Source organism: Synchiropus splendidus, chromosome 18 (assembly GCF_027744825.2).
Source record: "Synchiropus splendidus isolate RoL2022-P1 chromosome 18, RoL_Sspl_1.0, whole genome shotgun sequence".
Classification (NCBI taxonomy): Eukaryota; Metazoa; Chordata; class Actinopteri; order Syngnathiformes; family Callionymidae; genus Synchiropus; species Synchiropus splendidus.
The window spans coordinates 14567245-14590287 of record NC_071351.1 but is presented as its reverse complement, the minus strand read 5'-3'; the positions used below and the strand labels follow the sequence as shown (position 1 = coordinate 14590287).

Below are 23043 nucleotides of genomic sequence, written 5' to 3'. Positions count from 1 at the left end.
CCTCAAAAACTTTTGCTCTTCTTTTCACTCTCACTCCCCAAGTCTCAACAGTCTAAAGGTGAACACTTAAAATAATGAATCGGATCCCCCTTTCACCCCCTTCCTCTCTGTATTCCAGTTAAGAATCTCCCCATAGGTTTTGCACTTCATTAAACTTGAAATAGGTTTAATATTTAAGACACCGTGAACAGATTCCAACCCCCTCACCCCTCACATACCTCACTGTTCTCCCTTTCCCACTCCTTCTCGCTTTTAGGTTGAATAATCCTCTCTCATATTATTCAGTCATCTTTCATAAAAGCCGAAATAGATTTAATACTTCGACAGTGTGGACTTAATTTTTAACCCCTCCTGTCTTGCTTGGCTGCTTGACACCCCATGGGTTAGATACCGACATGATATGGGCGATAGTTTTTGGGTTCTTCCCCATTAATACGCCACCTTTTGCAGCTTGTCGATTGTAGTTCCATGACCAGGTCTGTCTCTCATCACTGTCCTCCCCACCCCCTATTTACTGCCCCTTCCTCCAAACCTATTGACATTTGTGACCCAGTTTACCATCCATCCAGCGCAACCCCATTTTTAATTGCTACATTATAAGAAACATGTTCCCCCGTTATTTTTTTCACTGTCTATTCAGTTGCCATTAAATTAAAAAAGAAGTTCTGTTATCACCGTGGTAACCAGTTTTTCTCACCGCCCACCAGCCATCTTTGTCAAATGACCTCACATCCTGCAGGACATGATGGGCTGTCCACCACTCTGAAAAGCCCCTTTTTAGCAAACAGATATTCACACTATTTTTCACACTCTTGCTGTCTGTCTTCTCCTCTCCCAGTTCTCCATTTCAGCACCTGCTTTAGCTTTAATTTCATGACTTTTGAAAAGCCGTTTTAGACAGGAAACCCTTTCCCTTTGTCAACACGCCCCCCTTGTCCACCCCCTGCCCCCCAAAAGAACTAGCGAGAGATGGATTAGTTGTGAAGAGCAGGAGGAGGAAGTAGCATTGGCTGTGTGTTGGTTAAAGATTAGACATGACACCAAAGTACACTTGGGTTGGACTTGTTTGGCTTGACCACAAGCTCACACAAACTACAAACTTATGTCAGTGATAGATTAAATTATATATATATATGTGCAAAATGACTTCCATTACATTGAAGAGCAGGAAGGGATGTGGGCTGTAGGTTACAGGACAACTATGATTGATGAGAGTCATGGCGCGACAGAACCTACGCTTGTGTTTTTGGAGCAATGGTGTATTATACGCTTGAATGAGCCTATCATTTGCCAAAGAAGGCATATTGACGTTTCAAAGAGTTATGCTTTGCATAAAAAAATTCATTTAGACAGAATTGGTATTTACAAAATGCTAATTTAAAATATAAATGGGGAAATTTTCTAAAATATTACAGATAAATATAATAGAAAATAATAAGTACTGGGACATGGGTGATATGTTGTCATTTCTCTGAAGGTGTAACTCAAATATGACATAGTTTTACACTGTGGCAGGTGCGAAGAAGCCTGCGTTGTTAAGTTTGGTGTCTCTTCATTACGCCAAAGAGTCTCAATGTGGGTCAAGCCAGGAAAGTTCTAGTTCTAGTTCTAGTAGATCTTTCCTCGTAATACTGTAGTCATTAAACTAGCTTTTGGTGCAATGGCAGTGTGGCAGGTGCCACGTCCTGTTGGAAAACGAATGGCTGGGTTGACTTTGGACTTCGGAAAACCCAGTAGACCAACACCAGCAGATGGCTTTGTGTTTGAGATAAGACAACAGAAGCATTTAGCCTCCTTCATCGTTGAGTTGCATCGGTAACAAAGAGACTGAAGATGATCTGATAGGTTTGTAAAGAGTTGAGCTGTTGTGCAGCGTGGCTGCGACTTGCCTTGTTGCTCCAGCAAAAGTGCATCAGGCAGCAGCCGTGGCGACGCTGAGCCTAGTAAAGTGTGTGTTTAGATGAGAGGAGTAGACACAGGAGTACACACTGGCAGACTGACTGGCAGGGAGAAGGAGAAATGTTGAAAGAGTTGGTTTACAGTAAACTCTGTCTCTGCCTCTCAGCCATGATTTTCACTCAACCTGAAGTTCCTCTTTCCTCCGCTGTTTATTTAAGAAAGGTGTCTTTGTTCGCCCCATCCGTCTCTACCCCTGGACCAGTAATGTTGGGGCGGGAGGGGGTTCATGATGTTTGGACAAAAGGACAGGCCGAACAGGATATAGAGGTCTACTGCCTGTGGGTGTGTCGGTTTGGCTAAGGAGCAGTTTGCACACATACACACTGAAGTGTACACACACACACACAAGTACACACAATCGTGGGAGTGTTCCTGCTGGAGGGCAAAGTCTCCCTTCCTCTTTTGCATTCATTCTGTCCTTTCCCTCCTTCCCCTTCATTCCCCCTTTCCGCCGTCACACCCTTCCACACCGCCGTCCTTTAGTCCTCTTTCTCCTTCATCCCTCATTTCTTCTCGTACAACAAACCCCCCCATACACACCAACACCACGGCTGTGTGTGTGCAGAAGGGAAAAAGACAGAGGTAAACAATATATGACGAAGAGGATGAAGCCAAATTCAATCCTCCAACCTCTTCACTGGGAACAGTGACATTCGTCAGTAATAGTTAGTATCAACATCTAACTATCAAGCATCAATAGTATCAACTTTTCACACTGAAACTATAGTGTCTTTCAAAGCATGAAGCGTAATTCAAACTCCATTCAGCTCATTAAATGTCCTGCATTATTACTGCATATCTCTCCCACCATTTGCACTGCAACCCAAGTTCCTACTGTATCACTCAAAACATAATACGAACCAAAGGATGAAAGGAAAAACGAAAAATTGTACTCATATTAAGTCTCCCAGGTTCCAAAGCTTGCAAATTCATTGGTCTTTATTTATTTATTTTTATTGGAAACCGTTATGGAAAGTTGTAGTTGAGCGATGATGTTTGACTACTTTGGAGAAGCCTGGCTGAAATGCAGGGAATTAAAAGGTGATGAAGAAATTGGTGTTCAAAATTGTATGATGATGAGGGTTCTGATAAATTGAGACATCATTAATGTAATAAATTAAGTTGGTAGTCTTCTGGACAAATGGCAAAGCACAGAGGTTTTGTCATGGTGGTTTGATAAATGTATTAAGCAGGATGAGTTTAATCCTCAAATTCAACTGGAAGCACATTCTTTTTCTGCGTCAACCGAAGAAATGTGAGTTATTCTTCTCCGCACCTAAATCTTCACCCCGCGCGTGGAAGTGAGGAGGACTATGTTTAAGTATTCCGCTCTCATCTGGAGGCATTTAAAGCTTTTCTAAATGACTTGTAAAAGCAAATGTTACCGCAGATGTGTTGCCTGATTCATATTGCCCCCATTTAATCCCAGAGGTGGAGGTTATTTGTTGAATATTGTAGATAGTTTATGTTTCTGCAATATCTCATTTTCATATAAATTGTTGGTGGTGCAGTGTGCAGGCTTATTAATAACTCTGTTGCCTGGACACTCATGAGGAGGAATTTTAATAACAACGTGATGAATCCTGTTTAAAGATCTTAAGCACATGCATACGTTATATGTGTTTATGATAATGGGTCTATGATCAGACTTGAATATATCAGAGAATATATCAGCTCATGTGGAGACAGCGTTGCACAGACATTGGGAGACACATAGACATGGCTCAGTTTCGTGGTAGTCAAGTTGGCAAGTATTGTGGATCACTGATAGGACCACCAACTTTCCATAACCCCTTTTTCACCCTATTCCACCCTCATATCTCCCACACTGCCCTCATCCTGAAGCAAGGAGTCTCCTTACTTCTTCCCTATCTCTGCATCTAAAATGTTACCACCAACAATAAGGGTGCCCACATCCCTCAAATAAGGCCTGCAGCTTTTGAAACGCTCAGCTCTACATCGTGTTGTAAACAAAGTCTATTAAAAGCACCTCTTTATTTTAATATCATCTCACACTGGGAGATACTTGGTGGATGAAAAGCTAACGCCCACATTACATGGTCTCTCTATAGGTCTTTGTTGCTGCTGTGCGTTTGTGTAATAAAGGCAAAAAGAAGTTTGACCAATATGTACTTTATGACTTATGCGGCGTGTTGATAATAATTTTAATCCTAGAGACGTAAAAAACGAATGTCACAAATAAGCCAATTTGGCGAAGACATAAAGACATTAGGTCTTTATGTCTTTCTGCGAATGTGTAGTCAGGGTATATCCACCAACTGACACCAACTGTTCCATCTATGAAGCTGTGTCAACATCATCCTCTGAGAGTGTCTGAATGGTCTGTGATGTTCCATATAGACAGACTGAGACAGTATTATGCTTATTTGTGACCCTGGCTGTCTTTTAAGTTATTTTTCATGGTGAGAATGTTTGGCCTTCCCATAGCTCTGCTGCTCAGCTTCAAGGTTCAACATGTGGAGACACATGCCCAAGTGAGTGTGTGTGGGTGTGAGGGGAAGGAGAAAACAGTGATAGGGCTTAAAGGTGGATGTGATAGTGCAGGACACCCAGACTCCCCCCCTCCTCCGTTTATGCCCCACTGTTCAGGCCTTGATAAGTGGAGCCGGAGTTGGTGGGGGTTTCGGGATTCCTGTCTGGCACAAACACACTTGCACTCCAAAAAACCCACACAACGGTCTCCGCCCGTTCTACATTCCTCTGACCGACCAAGGAAGGAGTTGCCTTCCCCTCCACTCCCAAAATTACCCCCTTCTCCTGGAGTCACGGCATGGTTATCACAAACATATCAACTCATCTACTCTCTTATGTATACTAATCCCTTTAAAACACAGTCCACATACTCAACTATTGACCTCTTTGCTTATTGTTTTACCCAAAAATATATCCCAAAAAATGACTGTTGCCATGCATCCATCCCCAAATTGACTGTCCTAAGAACAATCTGATTTGCCTGGATCTGATCCAAGGATGTTTCCAGGGGTTATGAAGAGGTCGTGTGGTCTCGCGCTGCCCTTTTCACTAATGGCTTCTTAATGAGAGAGTCAGAGGCAAAGAAGAGAGCCGTTTTGAGAGTCGGCTGAGATACCAGTAGTCCTCCTCTAGGCATGTGTGCTTGTTTGCACTATTGGGCTGACCCTTTGCCCCATTTAAAGCCCTTACTGAGGTCCGTGTTCCTCTCTGGGGAAAAAGGAAATGACACGTTTGTAGCCTTGAATAAGCGTTTGCACTCATCATATGCAGTGTCCACTGGTTGGGTGGGGATGTGGTGGAGGTGGGGCTGGGGAGGTGGGGGGGTGGGGCGCTCTTTAATTTGCACAGCTTCTGCTGATTTGATCATAAGCAATTAATCTCAATGGCTCAGCGCGGCTGCAGTGGGGGAAGAGAGAACGAACACAGTCCTGTCCAACGCACAAGTCCCTCGCTGTAGTTGCTTTATCTTTCATGTTGTTGTTCTTTAAGAGGACACATTGGTCAGAATTCAAATTGAATATTACATTATTACATACATTTTCTCCTCACCCAACGTAACCGTGCCACTAAGTTCTACTTTAACACTTGAGCCTTTTGACTTCCAACATCGTGCGTAGAAGGGGAGACACATAATATCTGTGCCCTAGCCCCAACTTAGATCCCAAGTTTTAAATGTTCTTGATGCGCCTTTCCAGATCTGTGATTATAGAATTAGAGGACGTCGACTATCCGTAGGCCGCTTTAGATTTTAGAGTTTAAACTCGAGCGACTAGAATGGCACAAATCTCCGTTGATCCACAAACATTAAGCTTGCTTGCGCGCATAGGTTTGGCAGGCTGTGCTTCCTTCCTGTTTGAACCCAGTGTTCCTCGGTTTTGACCCACAGATGTTCTCAACAAACAATGCAACTCGTTCCTTCACTCCCCCTCTCTCTGTCTCTCACTCTCACTGCCAGTTTTCTATCTCTATCTCCCTCGGCCTTGCTTTTCCTCTCCATGGCACCATCCTCCTCCCATGCTGAGGCCAGAGCTCTCTCCATTGTTGGAGGCAGGTTGCCAAGGATACAAGCACACAGAGGCACAGTCTTAATGTTATGAGATGTGGGAGAGATGAGCAGAGAGAGGGAAGAGGGGCAATAGCCTCACTGGTCACTCGGCAGCCCGACTATGCAGTGAACACCCCCGCTCACGGCTCTGCTGTGGGTCCCTCAGTGGAGAAAGCGTGCAAGCGTTGAACAACCAGGGTAAAAAAAAAAGCTGGCGATTGTTCGCAGCTTTGATTGGAATCGCATTGTTAGAGATTCATGTCAGCTGATCCCTTGTTTCAGAACAGACTCTTGAAATTTCTGAAGCATCTGGATTGACAGTTGACATTCATACGAGTCTTGAACTGGTTAAAATGAATGACAAAATCACAACAAAAATCACTGTTCCTCGAACGTGGCCCCACAATACGTGAAGTTGAAATGTGTGAATGATAAAATGGAGTAGTGCGCATGCTATGGAGCGTCTATTTTATTCTGTCACCCATTCAAGCATATTTTTTGGAGAGCACTCGAGTCGCCTCAGAAGTGGGAGCTGCGGTGAATCATGGGGCATTTAAAGCGGTTCAACTGGTTTGTATGAGTTGCAGTATTCGCGTTGCTGTGATGTACTATATAATTCCAATGGTAGTTTATATGACAGATTACAATTCAGAAGGATTATTTTCAGAGATTAAATTAAATATACTTCCCTGTCCAACTCACATTCTGTTAAACATTTACACTACCAAGTGTGTCAATGTTTAATATGCTCAACTTGTTTATTATTCTGTTCTTAAACTCCCCCCAACTGGAAAATGATTTTGCCAACTTTGTTTGGTCGTCCAACTCATGTTAAATTAATGTCTTGAGTCCAGTAATTCTCTCTTATTAGCTGCCTGGAGCTGTGAGCCGGCCATTGTGTGCTAACCCACACACTAGTACCCACTGGCTCCGTGCAGCATCCCCACCCAAAGTCTGTCGTTTTCCTCCCACACTTTCCATTATCCCTCCACTCGAGCTCTCACTTCTCCCACCTCACCTTTCAAAGTCAACCCGGACTGGACTACACTGGACTGGGATTGTTGGCTTCACTGTTTGGTCTCAATCCCTGCATCCCCTTGCTTTCAGGACAAAGACCTACGTGTCTGCCTTCCTTCCCCACCCAGCATTCTTTCCCCATGCAGACCTCTCCCCCGCGCTCTCTCTCTCTCTCTCTGCCCGCCAACTCACTTTGCTTCACCCTACCTTTCATTAGTCGACTCTTTATCTCACTCTCTCCCTACTCTCCTATCTCTTAAGCTTTCCTACTCCATGTACTTTTTCTTTCACCCCCTCGACTCCTGAGTTGCTACAGCTTTGTTTCTGATACATCTTCATTTATTTCTCTCCCCCTTTCCCTGCTGACCCTATTATTTTTATATTCTCTTCCTCCCTCTGCCATCACTCCCTCTCTCTCTTTCTATCTACCTCCCTCCCACTCTCAGTCCCTCTAAGCTGCATTAACTCCCGAGATTACCTTGAGCCCTGCAATCCTCCATCCCCCACACACTTACCCGCTCCCTCTTTTCCTACCTTCCATCGCTCCGTCAGTGGCTCACTCAGACGGCCACTATAACACGGCTAATTTTAGGGCACTTTAAAAGTTGTATTTCCTGGTTCAATTTAAATAACCCCCCCTAATTAGATATAAACAAATTTTCAGTCGTGAACAAGTGTCCCAAATATAGTCATTTCAAAGAGCACTGTCTAGGAGAGTCACGAAAAATGTATATTTTTATAGGTTAATATTCACCACACAAGATTCAAGTTCACTGAATGTTTAGCTCATGGTCAATCACGATTACAGATTTGATCTACAACAGTGACTAGACAAAAGTGTTTCAACTGTTGCAGTGTGTTATGGAACTATTTACGGAACTCCAAGTCATGTGGCGGGATATATAATCAATATCAGAATCAGAATTGTGTTCGTAACATGCTCTGTACACAACACATCACAATAAATTGAAAATAAATAATATTATAAAGTGCAAAAAAGTGATACAAAAGAGCTTAGAAAACAATGTGCCAGAAAATGCACTTCAAGAACAGAAAAACGTGCCAAGAAAGGACCTCCTGTGGTGCTCAGTCTTTGAGTTGGGTAGTCTATATCTATTGGTCCATGTGCTACTGCATTGGACCAAGAGCGGATGGAGGGGTGGGTGATGTTGTCCAGGATGCTCCTAAGTTTCAGGAGCATCCTTCTCTCCATAACCTCTAAGGAGTCCAGTTTCACCACCACCATATCACCAGCTTTGCAGATGAGTCTGTTGAGTATGTTAGTGTCCGCTAACTTTAATCTGCTGCCCCAGCAAACCACAGTGAACAGAATTACACTGGACACCACCAACTCATAAGACATCCTCAGCCCTTTCCCGCAGATGTTGAAGGACCTGGAACTCCTCAAGAAGAAGAGACGACTCTAACCTTTTTTGTAAAGGGCCTCAGTGTTCTGAGCCCAGTCCAGTTTATTGTCTATGTGGACCCCAAGATATTTATAGTCCTTGACCATATCCACATTGACCCCCCGGATGGATCACAGGAGACTTGGTCCTCCGAAGGTCCACCACCAGTTCTTTGGACTTTGCCATATTGAGCTGCAGATGGTACAGCTCACACCAAGAGCCCTGTACTCAGTCTCCTCACCCTTGTATGGACATGGTGGTCCAGGTTGTTGGTAGACACCTTGAGTTTTTCATGATGTCAGATGTCATGTGGTTGGCATATTGGATGAAGGCAACTTTCTGTGTTAAAATGAAACGGAAAGAAAGAAAAAACACCTGCAGGTGTTACTGTTATACTCAATTGACTTTGCTTGAGACTGAACTTTGAAACTCACTCACACATTACGCATTCTCCAATACTGAAAAGAGAAGTTGAATATCGCTGAAAATAACGAGATTTTCCAATTTAGCCTGTTTAGCGTGGCCTCACTCTCATTTGCTCATTCACACCCACCACTCGCCCTGCCTCCCACTGCCTCCATAACCTCCCTCTCTCTTTCCTTCTCTGCCCCTTCACCCACCCACACTCCGTCACCCCACTGTCCACCTCTCACCCCAACACTCTTACAGTTACCGCACTCTTCTTCTCTTCTCTCCTCCCCTCCACCCACACTCTTGTTTCCTGGAGCCCCCAGCAGTACCACCATCAGCACCATCATCTCTCTCTCTCTCTTCACTGTCCTCTACCACCCTCTTCTCTGTCCCTCCCTCCTTTAAAGCCTTCAGGCTCTGCTTGATTTATCCTTGGCCTCCCCATCCACATGCACACCCCATCAGCACTCACCCATCTCCATCACTCTTGGAAGGTTGTGGCCTAGGCCAGTCCCTAAAAACAACAGAGAGAGCAAGCAAGGGAGTGAAGACGCAGAGAGAGAATAACAGCCTCTTATACTTTCCATCCTCCCTCCTTTTTAACCCGGCATTTTTTTCATTCCCCTCTCCCACACTGCCTTTTAAATTGCCTCTGAATTCTTCAACTGTTTTAGTGCCTTACTCCCTCTTCTTGGCTGAAATTACTTTTTTTACCCTTTCAAACTTGGCATGCTGAGAAAGCAAGTTCCACCTTCTCCTCACTTTTTGTCCACTGGAGGACAATCACTGATCACATCTAGCAGCCCGCCTTAAAACAAGGCATTTACTTGTTTATAGAGCTCAGTTGTAAAATCATTGACATGATGCAAACCAGCGGAGTTTAGTGACAAAACTATTCTTGTAACATCTTGTCCGTTTCAACATCGGGCAGGACACATCATTACTGAGCTGACACACACATACAGTACACAGAGTCTTTCAACTTTGTGCACCTCTTCTCTAACTTCATTTTCAACTCTTTTATGGCTTGAAAGCCTTGGTAGCTCAATGCTCCTTGCTTAAACCACACTTGACTTTTCTCTCCATTGTGTTCTCCTGTGGATGTTGATTCAGAAGGTGTGGCTTGGCTTTGTGTGTTTGTTTGTGTATTCGTGTGTGGGGACAAGGTGAAGAGCATTGGTTGTTTGTCATTTACGCAACCACTAGTTACACCAAATATTAACTTTATCATCATTATATTAATAAGAAGGGATTTTTTGCACCAAACAGGAAATATGACCTCAAGCTCAAATCCAACCTTTCTTTGAGTAAAAATATGAATTGGATTCCTCTGTCTTTTAAGATCTAAATCGATCAAAATCAAAATTTCAATCATTTGCTGGTGGATTCGCAGCATTCTAAGCTCATCCTTGACAATTGCAAATGATACTCGTTTTTTGAAAGACCACATTGTTATTGAAACTAGTTGGTAAAACGAAGCATTGAGTGTTGTATTGTTTCATCTGCATGTCTGGTCAGCAGCTTCCCAATTTGTTGCTAATAGAGTGGACAAGTGGTGCATAATTCGGTTTGGATGAAATAAGAATAACTTCAGTGTCAAACCAACATATATTCAAAGTTCTGATTCTCTAATCCCTCAAAACAAAGAACACAGAGAAGTAAGCTGTTTCAATGAAGGAAATCTGAACACTAACATGGCTAAATCGTATAGAGGATCTGAACTAGGGCATCAAAAATAAAACATCTTTCCCTGCGAGAGTATCACAGACATTAGTCGCTGGACTGAATCTCTGTGATCTCTGACAGGTCTGACTGACTGGTTTCTCCAACTGTGGAGCATGTGCCCCGAGTGCCACCTGACTGAGGTGCTGGTAACCTTCTTGATCCGCTGATATTTCACATGCAAGTTGCACTTCACCAACTACTACAATGTTCTGTTTCAAAAGATCATAATGATATTTGCAACGTGATGTATACAAGTCTGGCAATTTGAGCTTTCAAACTAGCTGACCCTGTGCGACCCGCTCTCTCTCCACTGCCGGCTCTGTACCGAAGTGCTCGCTCCCATAACACGACTCCTCTTGTCCAGCAACATTAAAGCATCTCTCAGCCGTCTCTCCTAATACTTGTTAAATTCCTTCCAACACTTGATGTACACAGATGACATTCCAACTCAGTACTTGTTCTGTCTCATTCATCCCCTGACCTTGCAAATTTCAAACACATAGTTGTGTTTGGGAACTACGGCAGTGATTTATAAGAAAGTGTAGCAAGCACTCCCCACAACACCAACTCACATCCGTCCTAAAGAAAATGCACCAGATTAAAATACCCACAGCCACTCTCTTTTGCACATGTGAACAAAGGAATCCACCAATTTCCACACATTTGTTTCTGCTTTTAAAGGGGGTTTTATTTAGCATAAATGTTGAAGCCAAGGGTGCCTGGCTACCATGGCAACCAAATTAAACGGAGGATCTCTTCAGAAGGCAGAAATCTAAATTATTCGGACTCTTTTAGGACGGGGAAAATGAAAATTCCCCCCCGCAACACGGAGCCCACTGCTCTGGGAAGCCACGAGAAAAGAGACTAGCAGGATAATGCGTTTGTTTGTTTTTTGGAATTCGGTCATGCAGATGAAAGGAATATGACCGTGTCAATGAAAATCAGCATATTTGTACGAGTGAATGATGCAACTGCTGTGTGTCTAAAACTCCAGCTAAACCTATTGCCTCTTAAAGACACCAACGTGTGTGTGTGTGTGTGTGTGTGACCACAAATCCTCTGAGGAAAAACCGGCATTCATATGATGAAATCCATAAGCTGCATGCAAAGGATTAGGTGCCACTGTTTCTGGTGTGGTTAATGATTTTATCTGTCGGAACAGGATGAGATTTAAGTAACACACCATCTACGCAGGCCCGATAAAGCTTACATAAATGAAGGAAGATTATGTAGTGTATTCCGATTATTTGCCGCAGAAGCCTGTTTGTGGTCGGCTGAATACTAATTTCTAATATTTCCCGCCTCGTCTTGGTAATATGAATAAATCCGTCGGACATACAGTATATTGCGGGACAGGACAGTGAGCGACGGGAGGGAACACGGATCATGTATTTTTGTCATGCAGGAAATGCGCTTGAATTAAATACTGTTTTAAGTGGGAGTGGGGGCTGGACAAGTTCCATCTGTAAGTGTCCAGTGTATGCAGGGGAAAAAATGGTCAGGGGTCATTTGTTCATCCAATGGATAGATGAGAAGAGGGAGATAGGGGTCAGAGGTGACCGCAGCCTTGTGCTCTTTTTCTCCATTGCTTCCTCTCTTTCTTTGGTCTCTTTTCTCCATGTATGTGTGCATGTGTGTGCGCTTGCCTGGCCAACAGCAGATCTATGTTATTGATTGACTCCTGTGGCTGCTGGGCTGCCCACTGAAGGAGGGGGCAGAGCTCTAATGAATTCCTGCACCTTATGCCCCCTGCACCAACCCCTACACCCCTCCTTAATTAACTTTGTGTGTGTTTGTGTGTGCAAGCGAGGGTGTGCTTGAATGCTTCGGTGTTTGTGTGTTATGTATGTATCTAGTCTTCCATAGCTCAACACCCCCGCTTTTTCACTCCTCTTCTCCCTTCAAAGACTCTTTACAAGTCTTTCACTGTACCGTTTTATTTCTTGTAAAGTTGGGAAGGAGAGAAAATCAATACAGCGAAACATAATTTGGTCTCAAACGGGGCATTTTTTGGTATTTATTTTAATGCAAAGTCCATAACCGTACATGACTTGAAGCAGATGTGCTTCATGTAAAGAAATGTTTAGCAAATATTTATTGCTAAACCGCTGATATTAGTTATTTGGAGGCTATTTTGTTATGAAGCATTCATGTGTTTCAGATCATTTCAGCTGCTTGTATCTGGGATCTTGTTCCTTTGGTCATGCATTTCATACAGCGCCTTATCATCTTCCGGTTGTGGTCTTTTGGGACACAAGCTTCAAGGCTACACAGGATGAGGGTCAGGGGATACCCTTGTTTGTTCGTCATGTATGGCCAGATAATGACTCAGGCCAGTTCAGAATCATTGATGTGGTCACTTCTATATACACACTTGATGGTATAATTTCAATATCATCTTTCACCTTGTGATCACTTATTGTAAGTCTCACTGTGATTCCCCTTGCTATTGTTACCGTGTCAGTCATCTGTCATGCTCCGTCTCCTTCGCCCTGTCCTTCTTTCCCAACCCTCTGATCTATGTCGCCATGCTCATCTCTGCATACAGAGCGAGTAACCATTCATCTGAGCTGTGATCATTTATCTATACCGAGCATGAAAAATTTGTGAGTGTGAGATGGAGACTGGTCATCATTGACCCAGAAGGCTGGAAAGCGGGGCTGCACACCCATCGGTATTCCAGACATGGAGCCAAACTACTGTCTCTGTCACCTTGACTCCCCCCTGCAGTAGGAGACGGCGACAGGGCTGCGCAGGAAGCATACAGCTCCACCTGACTAGTTAAATAGTGGCTCGTGTTTACATCTTTAATGGTTTTGCACCTTCACATCCCTTGTTTCCATGTCATCTTATCCATCAATCCCAGTCAGGAAGTGAAGCATCATCTTAAATTAACTGCTATTACAATCCTTTGTGTTTGATAGAATCTGGAACCAGGTAGCTGTTAACATCTGACACGGGGTAATCTTCGGTTGGAAATACTCACTGTTTATGTGACTCAAATACTGTTATTGCACACATCAGCTTGAGCACGACATTGTTGAGATGTCACATCACACCACTATCCAGGTTAAGAGCTTCAGCCATGGTAGAGTCATCTGTTTTACGTGTCTTTCATCCACACTGGATCTGATTTTCCTGAATCTGTCGATCGTCGACTGACTGCGCTGACTGTTTAGGCACCAACTGGAGTGCCTGGCAATTGTACCAAGTATTTGGCAGATTAGCTCACGAAAACAAAGCATCATCAGCAAGGATATAAGGAAAATAGGAGGAAATTATTCATGCTGTTCTGCAAATGAGAGATTACTTTTAAAGGCAGCTTGCATTTCAAACTAGTTCTTGCAGCTGTGACGCAAATGAGCGGATATGTCGTGAGTCTATTCTGTGTCTTACACCCAGCTCTTCCTCCTAGTGTGTGTGTTTGCTTCAGGTGTCGCAAGTCTCCACTTCTCTGGGCGGTGTGTGTACTTTTGGCTTTCCAAGGGAACGCAACCTGTCATCTGTTAAAATGTCAATTAGCAGACAAGGAGGGTGTCGACAGCATTGTGTTCCTACATCTGAAGTGTTACCTCCAGGGACACACTAACCGGCTGACCACTTTACTCTGACGGCTGAACGTGTATATAACGCACACAAACAGACCAACACTTATGTGTCTGTCTCTTGTCTTGCAGTGAGCACCCTGTATTTTTGTTGCCTTGTGATGATGAGGTGTGTGTGAGGGAGTCTGGGATGGTGAGGAATGAATCAGGGTGCTGACGTGTTTCAGTAGCTCCAGAAAACAAGTCGCTGGAAGAACTGCTTTATCACTGATTTTCAGTCTCTGGGAAAACACTTCACGGCGTCATGAGTGGTCAACATAAACCCATTACGTTCCACATCAGCTCAACTGAGCCTCACCCATCTCAATTTGCTTTCCAGGGGCAGACGTGACGGAACCCAACAGCTCAGACAGCCGCGGCGAACGCCTGGACTTCTTCCTCAAACAGGAAGAGTCTCTTGCCACAGAGCCGGGTTTCATGGGTCAGAATGAATCAGAGGAGGCTGGAGCCGGAGGCGGGACCATTTCATCGGTGGCCAATCTGAAGGCAGCACTGATGAGCAAAAACAGCCTGTTGTCCCTGCGGGCTGAGATGATGGGCGATGATAACCCCCTGCTGTACGAGTACCTGCCAAAAGGAGGACACTCCCTGTCTTGTAAGTGACTATTTACAAACACCGTCTGCATGCTTCAGACACACACACCTCGACATTACAACTCAAGAGATAAACACGATGCAAATGTACACTTTTAACACAACTTTCCTCCACTTGAATTTTCCGCCTGCCTGTTTGTCAATAAATGAGTGTGCACTCATTCGCGTGCCAGCGATGACTGGTGAGCGGTGACTCAGTGAGAGAACATTTTGCCGAGATCCACTGTCTAGAGAAAATGTGTTTTGTTTTTATGCGACACCTTCTTTAGCGCGCCGACATCATGTTACCGCAACACAATAGCTATTTAATATTCATGTGATTTGCTTACAATATTTCACAGCAGCTCAACAAGGACTTAAGATGAATAAACATTTTGATTCAAAGTCAGTCATGATTTCCACTTAATCATCAATACACAGCAGTAATAGATGAATTAACATGCATCTATTCATGAGAATCATTTGATAATTTACTTCCTCTTTTTCTTGGCTCCAATTGAAACAACCAACCGATGTACTTTCTGTCTACAGCACTAGTGTTTAAAAACATTCACCAAACAGGTCTGTGTTTATTTAGATTTTTACGGCTGTACAATTCTTGAGTGCTTTTTTTGTATAACAAAAAAAAGTTTTTTTTTGATGAGAACTTTAAAATGAATAAGCAAAGTACTTGGACAACAACAACCTTCACCTCTGGCCTTCTATTGTGCAGTTTTTCTGCCACTTCATACGTCTCGTGTGGCACTTCTGAGCAGCCTTGTGGTCTTGTCACTCTTGCCGCAGCATCGGTTCATATGAAATTCACATAAAAAAATTTAAACCACTAGCCCTCTAACTGAAATAAAATTGCTTTCCGACTCACTACTGTGTGCATGCTATACATCTCTGGGTTTAGAGGAGTTATTAAACTGAGACGTCTGTGCAATTCTTGGCGCATGAGAAAAGGACTCTTTTTTTGTTTAGGATAGTTGTACCGGTGTTGCAAAGCCTTGGCTTCCCAATTTTCTATCTACAATAAACCTTTGAGGCGTTACATTTATTTGAAGTGCATGTCAAAGCCATCAGCACCGACAAAATCATCAAAAAGGGTTCAATCTACCCAGATTTTGCCTTTATATGAACAAACAACATGGACTTTATGATAGGAACGGGGCCTCCCGTGACAAATCTCTTTTGTCGTCTTAAAAAAATAGTTATTCTGAAACTTGAACACCAATCTTTGTTGTCTGATCCTAATCTCTCTCATAATAAACTATCCCAATAAGGTTTTACAAAGTCAGCAATCTTCCTCACATCTTCACTTAGCTCATAACCATTAAGCGTGCTAATGCGTGCGTCATTTTGTCCTTATTAATGATGTTATAATAAAACTGTCTTCATACAATCAAGTTACTGTATCCTTTTAGGTCGTCTTAGTGTGTGTCTGTATGTGCATGGACTAGTGGGAGTGTGTATTTGCTGCCTCTGTGCCCATGTGGGCACATTCAGTGTGACTCCTGTGTTTGTATTTCTGTTGCTTTCACTAGCTAGTAATTGGATCTTTTGTCCAGAGTTCTGTCGCTCTTTGTGCCAGGAAGAAAAGCGAAGAAATAAAGGGTACAACGCCGAGCCTAGTCATGCTTTAAGAGTTGAGCCCCACTCACCTTCAAAATAATAGACAGGGCCAAGACTGTATGGAGCGAAAGGCACAAACACATCCTCGCTCGCACACGCGCGCACATCACATCACCCCTTTTGTGCAAGTGTTAAGTGTGTGGGATTGAGATGTTTCTGTTGGCTCAAAGAAAAGAATGAGCACAGATAGACAGCCTCGCCAGCTCCAGAAAAGAGAAGAGGCTTTTTTGATACACGCAGATTGATGCAGATAGACTCAGCCTTGACTATATGAATAGAATATTTTAAGAATTCAACGAATGTTAATCACTTGCTCCCTGCGTGGAGAGAAAACTTTAAATCAGTTTTATTGCAGCCAAAGTAACCTTCAGAGGGAGTTTGGTCAACCAGAGCCTATTTTAAATTCCCAGCACAATAGCAGTGAGGGAAATGGGTATGACAAGTTGGCCAACAATCCCTCCCTCACCCGCTCACCCTCTCCCTGGATCAGTCTAAATGAGGACAAAAACTAAACAAACACTCTACCTCAGATTACTGGGTGGAGGAGAGTATTTGACAGATCACTGCTCCCTGTCTTCTTCTCTCCATCGAGCCTTTTGCCCCTCCTCTCGACTGCTTCCGCCTTATCCCTGCGACCATCCCTCTGTTCTATTCCACCCCCTTCATTCACTCGTCCCTTACACGCTTCCTCTCCTCTGATCAGGTCCTGGTTCCGTCCTTGTCTTGTGCTTGTCTCTTTTATTTCAGCTGTGGAGCGTCAAAGTATGTTGGATTAAAATCCTGGGAAAGTATTGATCGCAGACTGTGAAGAAGTGCTGCAAGGTCGCCGGGCTATTCTAGTGAGACCACTGACAATCAGGAAAAGGCCTTGACACATCACTCCTTTACATTCTTTGTTAGAGAACGCACATCACACCCACAGACTGCCGCGTTGCCGCCCAATCAGCATCCAAAATGAACACTCTTCCTGCTGACCAAAAGGAGTGCAGATACTGGTCTTTGTGTCAATCAAGTTCCATTAAAGAGCGCTGGGATTTGGCACCGCAACCCATTTGTACTTCAGACAATCAATGGCAGACAGTGGAATTTACAGGAGAATTCCCTGCACACGTTAAAACAAAGTGGCTACCACAGAGCAGCAGGATTGTATAGGTATCATGTCGTACTGGAGTTATAAACGTGGAAATGCTGGGCAAAACCCCAAAAAATAATGCAATGTAATGTTCCTATATCTGACACAGTGGTGGGCATTCCATAATGTACTGTTTTCCTCTGCTGTTGTTGCAAAAAATGGATGGTGGTGTTGCTTCTTCACGCAGTCTGATGTGTGGTATGCTACAGTATATTGAGGTAAATTAATATTCTGTAGATTTCTTCCTTTGCAATGAGTCATCCTGCTGATATTTGCATTCTGAATTGCATCCTCTTCAAGACCAGTCATGAGGCACGAAAGGGATGACATCTGGCTTCACACAAGACTGTTTTACTGGATAGGGATTTCATCCGACACACAGATTTGTTTGCAAGCGGCATTGTCTCACCTACGACTCATCTATTTCATCCTCCTGCTCCTGACGCGGCGCCGAGAATGCTGAAAGTTTGCGTGTGCACGCGCTTGCAAAGTGGGAGTATCGGGCGCGGTAGTTTAACATTCCAGGACTCATGGTCAAGCCTCATGGTTGTGTGATTCTGGTTGTTGTGCGAAGATCGCAATGAATGGCTAACTGTGGAGACATTCCCTTTAAACGCAACCCACGCTCACACATGCTCATAAGCAAGAAGAACTTGCAGATACAAACTAGAGGCCCAACGCTGACAACGGAGACATTTTGAGGGGATTGTATTTCACAACTTTCTTTTGTGTACAATGTTTAAACTTCCTGCTGGTTGCGTCATACTTGGTTGATGTAGTCTTTCTGCTCGTACTAAAGTCTTCACTGGAGCAGCAAGATGGCACCTCTCCAAAACAATCTCCCTGCACACTACAGAGGATCCTCAAGCCCTGTCCTTATATGCATTTTACTGGCTCGCACACTCGCAAAAGCACACACACACTGCCATCCTCTGCGCACGCATGTGGGTGGAAGGAGAAGGAGAGCAGAGGAGTGAAAGAATAAGAGAGAGAAGAGAAGCCCTAACCCTTTCCCCTCGGCTGCTGGAAAGTGAAACTTCTGAGTTATTCTTCCTCCCCCTCTCCTCCGTGTTTGATAGTGAAGCACTGGCAGCCTTAGTGTGCCCCCTGCCCACTCTCTCCCGTTGTGTTCTGGTGGCCAGCTGCTAGCCGCGTTGCAGTTGTACGTAAGTAGGTGGGTGAGACTGGTTTCCTGTGCTCCTCAGGGCTGCGCTCCAGCAACTACTCCAGCACGGTCCGGCCAGGGGCCATGGGGGCCACTATTCAAAACAAACAGGGGGCTGGCTCTTCTCCTCCTCTTCCTCTTCTTCCTTCTCATCTTCCGCCATCACCACCACCACCTCAGCCACCAACGACTTTAACATCATACTGCCCACCCACTCCGCCCACTCCACTACACCCTACCGCTGAACCTCGGCCCCTAGAGGCCCCCGGGCTACGGGCCAGAGCGCCTGTACTGCAGTCAGAAGGGATGGACATGGAAGTGGACGAGCCACCTGAGGGATTGGAGCCCTCCACCTCTCCTGAGGTAAGCACACAGTGTGGCTGCAAACTTTTGGGGCACCGCTTCTCCACAGTCTTCCGAGTTTGATCCGTCTAAAGCTTCGGAGCTTTAACCCCGAGGGTCTGTTTCACCCGACGCAGAGGTGATGGAGAGGTCGAAGAGGGAAAACATTAACAAGCAGACTGCATCAAGTCAAATTGGTGTTATTCTTCTTCAAAGTCTCCCTTCTTTGACTCTGAGTCAAGTCTGCCATATTTTCCTTTCTTTTGTTGTTCTTTCATTCAAGATTTCCAACAGCCTTTCAGCTCCCAATTTTTAATATCTGCCCTTTTTTAATATAACTTCACGCCAAACCCCTTCCCAGGGACGGCGTTTAGCGCTAATGTGGCAGCCAGTCCTTACATTAGAGATGACACATCTGGTCACAATGGCAGCGCGCGCTTGCAGATGGCAGATAACGGGCAAGGTAGCGAGAGGAGACTGAGTAAAATCAATACTAGTAGACAATGAGGGGTTTGCTCTCACAGTCCAGGAAATTGTTTGCTCTCCTCAGTGTGTGTTTGTGTGGGCGTGTGTGTGAGTGTGGCAGTATGACCATGTGCGAATGTGAGTTTTTATGCCAGTCTGTGTGTATACAGTGTGAGTGTGTGGGTAAGCCTTTAGGAGCAGCATTTCATTTCAGAGGACCTGCCTACCAACAAGCTTCCCTATCTCTCAGGACAAGCCATCTGTTTGCTCAGTGCATGGTGTTCTGTTCTTAGAGAGGAGGAGGAGGAGGATAGTAGGGGTCGAGGAAATGGTGGACATTATTGGGGTTGGAGGAAGGTAGAAAAGGAGACTCCGAAATAAAGCTTTTGTTTAGACGCTCAAAGAAGCCAGTGTAAAATAGCACAGACAAACAAGCCCCCATCATATATCATCTAAAAATTAGTAACCAACATTGATGCTACAATGATGATGAGCTGTAGTTAGCCACAGCATCTGATGCGAGACCATTTACTGATGTTAACCTGCGGTTGCAAATCAGATGTCTTTCTAAATTCTTTCTGTTTTTCTGTGATTTATTTTTCTTTTCAGAGTTCTTTTCAGTCTTCACTCCCATCTTCCGTTTGCATGGCCGCCAACATTAAATACAAATTCTTTCGGTGTGTATTTGACGCATAACTGGTTGTTTTCTGTTGACAGGACATCAGAAAGGGGAGCGAAGACATATGCAGAACAGGTATACATTTTTGGAAACACATTTTTTTCTTTATCTCTAGAGTGCAATTTGTATATTTTCTATTTCTGTCCCTTGGCCGCTCACTTCTTATCATGCCATCACAGCTTTGGAAGGTGACCAGGCTCCTGTCGAGAGGGATCAGATGGCCGAAGGGTGTTGTGCTGGTGGCCTGACTACGCCTGCCTTAGTTTTTAATGCTGACAGAGGGAGTGAGGAACTGGTGGCGCTGGGCAAAGAAGTAAGGTCAGTGGAGAAAATCCTGCCAGAGCCCAGCGCCTGGCCCTTGCAAGCGTTTGCCTGCTCCTTGTGCAAACGGCAGTTCGGCAGCCTGGAACGCCTCCGGGAGCACGAGTACCGACACACCCTTTCTCTCATGGCCTTGTCGCTGGACTGGCCAAACATGCAGAACCCACACCAGCATCCTCGACAGCATCTACAAAGCCAGCCGCTCCATGTCCCCCAGTCCCTCTTCCGCCCGACACTGGGTGAGCCCGTATCGGCTCGCTACTTCTGCTCGCAGTGCCCAGCCAGCTTCACCCTCAAATCCAATGCTGACCGACACGAGAAGACGATTCATTTCAAGAAGAAGCTCATGCAGTGTGTGTACTGTCTGAAACACTTCAGAGACCGCACAGACCTGCACAGGCACCTGTCCTCGGTACACTCCAAAGAGCGAGGGCACACTTGCCCAGCCTGTGCCAAGTCTTTTAGTACCCAAAAGAACCTAGCGACCCATGTGAAAGTGTGCTGCCAGATCCCTGGGGTCACCATGGGAGGCAGCAACGGCATTGAGGGCGTGGAACAAATTCCACTGTGGCGAGTGTCGGAAGAGATGAAATTTGAACATCACAATCTCCGTATCAACGTGGATAACTGAGACTAAATATAAAGTGTTTAACTTAAAACTCACCCATCAGTGCTACATTTGCATGGACAACTTTGACCCATCACAGAACAAACCTCACAACAAATAAACCCATAAAATGGTCTTGAGCACTTAAGCCAGTCAGCCTGAGCAATGCCTGATGAACAATACCCATTTAATAGGTAACCAAGACCATAAACAATAATCTGGAAGCTGTCAATTAAAATGAACAGACTGGCTTTTACAGGATTATTGCCTTAAAATGGTAACTGACACCTTAATGCTGTCCGTGGAATTGTAGCCACTAACATTCAGAGGTGCTGCCTTTACACGTTAAACAAAAGGTGAAACACATTTCAAGCTTCATTGATAAACTGAATATGCAGACCAAAAATGGTTTAGCTCTGCAGCAGCTGTTTACGTCTTTGAAGAAGCACAAAAACTATGCAACACTTTCTTCTGTGAACCAAAATGTGACTGGAGCACATTTAACCAGGAAGAGCCTGAAGTACGGGTGAACTCTGTCCCACTCTGGTGCCAGGCAGAGGTATGATGGGAGTGGGCCGGTGGCAGGGCGGCACTTTTGTGTCTTGCTGAACTCTTTAGTCCTTTTTAGGATTTGTCTTTCTATGCGCACTTGGATTCAGTAGTTTAGATCTCAAAGGCTTTTGCCGGAACTCACTGCTATATGACAAGCACCCCACCTACTGGCAGTCAACAGTATTACATCATCAAGACCCGGGCCACGGGTTATTCAAGGCTTTTGGAGCGCATCTAGAATTCAGAAGTACGTAGACAAAGTAGGGTTGGACGGTGACATACTCTCCCTTCGCCTGTCCACCTGGCCTGCTGCACAAGTCCCCAGTCTTATCGACGAAAAGAAAGGCCAGATCCGGACAGTAATTGGTCCTTCATGGCTCCGGCCGCTCTTAACCCCTGACCTCTATTCTAAAGAGGAATTGGGCACTGGGGGCAGATGCCCTTTAAAACGGAGGAGCTCCGTGATGTCACAGCTGAGAGACTGATAAGGGCTGCTATCATGAGGCTGGGACAAAAATAAGAGAGGAGAAAGCATTGTGAGGTGTGGTAAAATACAAGTTTAGCCGAAACTGTGATCTCAAACCCAAATTCCAAACTTCCTGGCAATGGAATTTATGACGCCCATTTAACTGAAAAACCCATAGAATACGTCTGAACGCCAAACCATGTCCGATTTGAATCCCATTTCTCAGGTAGACGACATGGTCCTGCTCAGCAGCTAAAACAGTGGTGCAACTGTGTCCAGCTAGATCATTTTTATGTCGCTTTGTTGCTCATTATGTACAGACTTTTTCATAGAATGGAACTGTTTGTAGTTTCTATTCCACGATTAAAGTAGAAAATTGTCAAATGGAAAAATGTGTCTGACTCTTTCTTCCACACAATTTTGTGCAGATGTTGTGTACTTGCATGTGTTTTGCTCTTTTTGTCTAAAAAGCATGAGGGAATGATGAGCTCGAGGTAAATATACTCTGTTGTGAAAACCCCTCGGTTGTGTCACTGGTCCTGCTTTGTGTACATACTTATTCCATGCAGTAGTCAGAGTGAATGTAGATACGATTTTGCACCCAGTCTCTTGCTCAAGCCCCTCGCTGTGTGTGTGGGTGTTATTACCCGAGCTCTTCTGTCATCGTCTGTGTTTGTCTTCTCGTCTGTGTTTTATGTTGCGCACCTTCTAGAATCAACTGATTGTCGTGCCCGTGTTTATAGTGTCTCTTTGCTTTTAATGCTTAGTATAGAGGAAGAGCTGTTGCCAGGGCAACTGTGGCTTTCACTGGGTTTGGTGCGGCCATGGGAATTGACAGTACATTTCTAGACCATGCAGCTAATTAAATATCGCAACTGAAAAGGGACACTTCAGTTTACTTAAAGGCGTCATTGACCACTAATCTTCCGTTCTCTTCTGTCTCC

At 44.5% G+C, this 23043-nt stretch overlaps 1 protein-coding gene across 4 annotated transcripts in view; it reads left to right on the top strand.

The window, feature by feature from the left end:
- The window catches only part of zbtb46 (zinc finger and BTB domain containing 46), a 50967-nt gene that overhangs the window by 21797 nt on the left and 6127 nt on the right, over nucleotides 1-23043 (top strand). For 2 of the 4 annotated variants that reach the window (XM_053849380.1, XM_053849379.1), the window contains exons 4-7: nucleotides 14482-14757; nucleotides 18708-19030; nucleotides 20192-20228; nucleotides 20333-23042. In XM_053849380.1, coding sequence (XP_053705355.1) covers nucleotides 14482-14757; nucleotides 18708-19030; nucleotides 20192-20228; nucleotides 20333-21105 — 1409 coding nt within the window. In that variant the 3' untranslated portion in view covers nucleotides 21106-23042. Of the gene's footprint in view, nucleotides 1-14481; nucleotides 14758-18707; nucleotides 19031-20191; nucleotides 20229-20332; nucleotide 23043 lie in introns of those variants that run through there. The other 2 variants (XM_053849382.1, XM_053849381.1) reach the window with 2 other exon arrangements.